Source organism: Suillus fuscotomentosus (genome assembly GCF_016647785.1).
Source record: "Suillus fuscotomentosus strain FC203 chromosome Unknown F5891scaffold_356, whole genome shotgun sequence".
NCBI lineage: Eukaryota > Fungi > Basidiomycota > Agaricomycetes > Boletales > Suillaceae > Suillus > Suillus fuscotomentosus.
The window spans coordinates 17,853-21,151 of NW_024539868.1; the positions used below are offsets into that span (position 1 = coordinate 17,853).

Below are 3,299 nucleotides of genomic sequence, written 5' to 3' on the forward strand. Positions count from 1 at the left end.
TCTCACTCGATGACAAGGGGCCAGATTGAGCACAGAGTCTTCACCGGTGCAGCTCGTGTATTTTATGATCTTGACAAGGGCACTCATTTCATGCAATGGGCGATCAAGCGCCCACTGATAGTGCCCCCTAAATCCATCTACTTCCTGAAAGCGATATGAAAAAAAAGATGGGAAGATGATGAGAAGGCTGTTCAGCGGGAAGCTGGAACAAAGCAATAACCGTCTACCCGTCTCGCAGTGCATCCGCCTTCAAACACAGCAGCCTTCCTTTGATACTTTCGACGACTCATCATGTAGGGAGGGCTGCCCGGGTCCTCGTATTATCAGAGCCTATCAACATGCTACCAACTGATGCATCAATTCCAGATATTTAATTCGACATGTGCGGCGCACTGCACGGCTAGTTGTCAACTTGTCACCCTCTCTCATAACTTAACGAGTTGGATCTCCATGCCGAGGAGCAGTTTCAACTCACCTTCAGGCCCGTCTTCGGCGCCCGAGTCGCCAGCAGTGAATACACGCACTTGCAAAAGAATGGTGTCTTTGATTCTTGTTTCAGAGTCTCAAAAAAAGAAGCGGCACCGTGCTCAAGCGGAGCCGCTGTCTGACACCCACACCTGTAATAATCTGACCCGCATGCCTTCAGAGTGCTACTTTGTACCCGCGCATTGAGTATGGATACCACCCAGGTGCACCCATGTCATAGATCGTTCATGTGCATGACTCGGACTCGCCTCCGAGTTGAGTTGCCGCAATACTTATTACTCCCGACGTTGTAACACCTATGAGAAAGTATGATATGTATGTAATTCCGTATATATTACTATAGCTCAGCTTTTCATTATTTTGCTCCAGTATGGGAAGGTCCACCTTGTATTTGCCTGCCTCTCAGGCTGAGGTTACTATTTCCAAGCAGGTCCAGGGTAGTAATTGCCTGTATTAGCTCAGCTGACACAATATTGTCATTTTTCGCGGGCCACTGGCATAATATTCGGAATCTACAGGCACGGATCAATATCATCACTGAAAACCAAGATCTATGATAAACCCTTATATACACATTATAATCCCAACAATGTCTATAATCGTATAAAATATGGCAGTGCAGAAGCCATAGTCTTGTATAGAAATATATTGTTATCCCTTGCGACCAATCTTTATCATGATTACCTGTGCCCGGCATTAGTTGAATGAATTTGGCTGTGTAAAAACTCAAACAGATTGATAAACACGCTAATTGCTGAAAACAAGATATATATGTGTAGAACGCTATCCCCTATGACCAATAATTATCAAAATGGTTTTCATTTGGCATTGGCTGCATGAATCATGTTGTGACAATACTAAAACTGTACTGAAGTGATGATGCATGTTCGAAAAAGTGTCTCTCATTTAGCATTTCTAGCACAGCGGCTCTCCTGTCCAATAAGTAAAAGAGATAGAAATTCTTGCCATCTGTACCATCATATGGACAATTGCTTCATTGGCATCATGGTATTGCGGGTTTTATACTTGATTGGCCAGGAAGTCACATTGGGTTGTATAGGATTATACAGAGACACTCGGTACAATACATGTAGTTTATCAATGCCTCGCCAATTCTCTACCCTAATCTCATCATCAACACCGTCTGCAGGAACAATAACATGGGTTGAACCACAACAGATATCGTTAGTGCCTTGAAGTCCAATGAAAGCAAGGTGTCGTGGCAACTTGACACTATTGTTTCCTTATGCAAAATTTGCACTGCTCAAGTGGTTGACTGAGTTTGGCGGTGCCGGTGTACAATCAAGCTCGGCAGTGCCAGTATAGGATCGAGTTTGGTGGTATATAATCGAACTCGTGGTACCATAGGATGTAACAGGATCGAGTTCAGCCATAGGATCGAGTTTTTGGCCATGGAATAGAAGTTGGTCGCAGGGATCAAATCCAAATATGAGATCGAGTTCAGCCATATCATCGAAGACCAGTCATCCTTAGACAGAAACATAGACCACAACATGACATATCCTGTTGCCAGACCATGTAGTACAGTGCGACTTTCTGGATGGCATCCTGTCGAGAAACTTGCAGGAAGTAGCGTTAATGAGTGATTGAAGGCAGAGTAGGTGATAGTGGGGATTGTAAATAAAATCTGAGTCGGATCCTTACTTATCAATGACCGGAAGATATGCTCGGCCGGTGGTGACTGAGGTCTTGACCCTTCCCAAGGGAGTTGTACCTCGTTCGTTTTGAGATCCGGTGGTCAAACTATTTCAGAATAGGAAAAGAGAAGGAGCAGGGTCGGAGCCGGGTAAGGCTGCGAGCTTCGGCGTCAGTTGCAGACAGCTAAAACCAACAGAGATAACGGCAGTTTCGAGCATCGGTCGAGGACACATGGCCAATGTTGACTTTGAAGAAAGGCCAAAATGCAGAATAGGTTTCAAGTGGGATTGAGGGATCATCCAGACCACCATTCACTACTGCCCGATCCCAACAACCGCCAGTGCTTAGCGCACATGCCCAGCGCATGTCAGCAAATGCTGACGTGGCTCGAACATATGCGAACCACACCGGAAGGCGCCAGAATGAGAGGAGTGGAGGAGGGCGAGAAGGAGATGAGGGAGAGGTAAGTTTAAGTCTTGGGTACCTATGGAAATGAGGTAGTTAGCAGCATAAAAATGCACAATACATATTACACGCACCTCTGCAGCTTAGAGAAAGGTACCCACAATCCCTCGGCCGCATTCAACACCATCAATCTCCAGTAAAATGTCACAGCTCATTCCAAGCACCACATCCCTTCGAGCTTTTGACAGACCGGCAGTGCCTGTTCGAAAAGTCGGCTCAATGTCAAGTAAGAGATGTTAGGACCTCAGAAGCGAAGAAGGATGGCACTGACTGCGTCTTGAGATGAATTGTTGAATCAGAAAATATGACAATGACAAGCAAATGTAGCGAAGCCATGGAGGACGAGTGCAACTCACAGTGGTGTGTGTGAGTTTTGTGTGTCTAGAATTTTTGAATAGATCAGCGCCATATACGTTGAGCGTATGCCTACAGCATCGACGTCTTCCTATCATTCTGCACTGCTATATAGTATTAAGCAATTTTTACGCATGAATGCAAAAACTATACCACCAGCTTAGAATTCGACATACTGTTAAATTAATGTGTCGAAACGACAAACAAGCTCACGGATCAGGAAAATGATGCTTGATAAGTAGGCCAATACATGGGCATATAAGGACAACACAGATTTCGCCAACCTTATAAGGTAAATATTGTCATACCGGGTTATCCGGTTTTCAGTGATGATA

The 3,299-nt window shown here is 44.9% G+C and overlaps 1 protein-coding gene across 1 annotated transcript; it reads right to left on the minus strand.

Moving 5' to 3' along the window:
* Positions 1-2,328: 2,328 nt before the first annotated feature.
* Positions 2,329-2,737, minus strand: F5891DRAFT_1202121 (uncharacterized protein; the record flags this gene model as incomplete). The annotated part of the gene is made up of 2 exons (XM_041368926.1): positions 2,329-2,629; positions 2,685-2,737. The coding sequence occupies 2 exons, from the start codon at positions 2,735-2,737 to the stop codon at positions 2,329-2,331; spliced, it is 354 nt and encodes a 117-aa protein (XP_041216332.1).
* Positions 2,738-3,299: the final 562 nt, after the last annotated feature.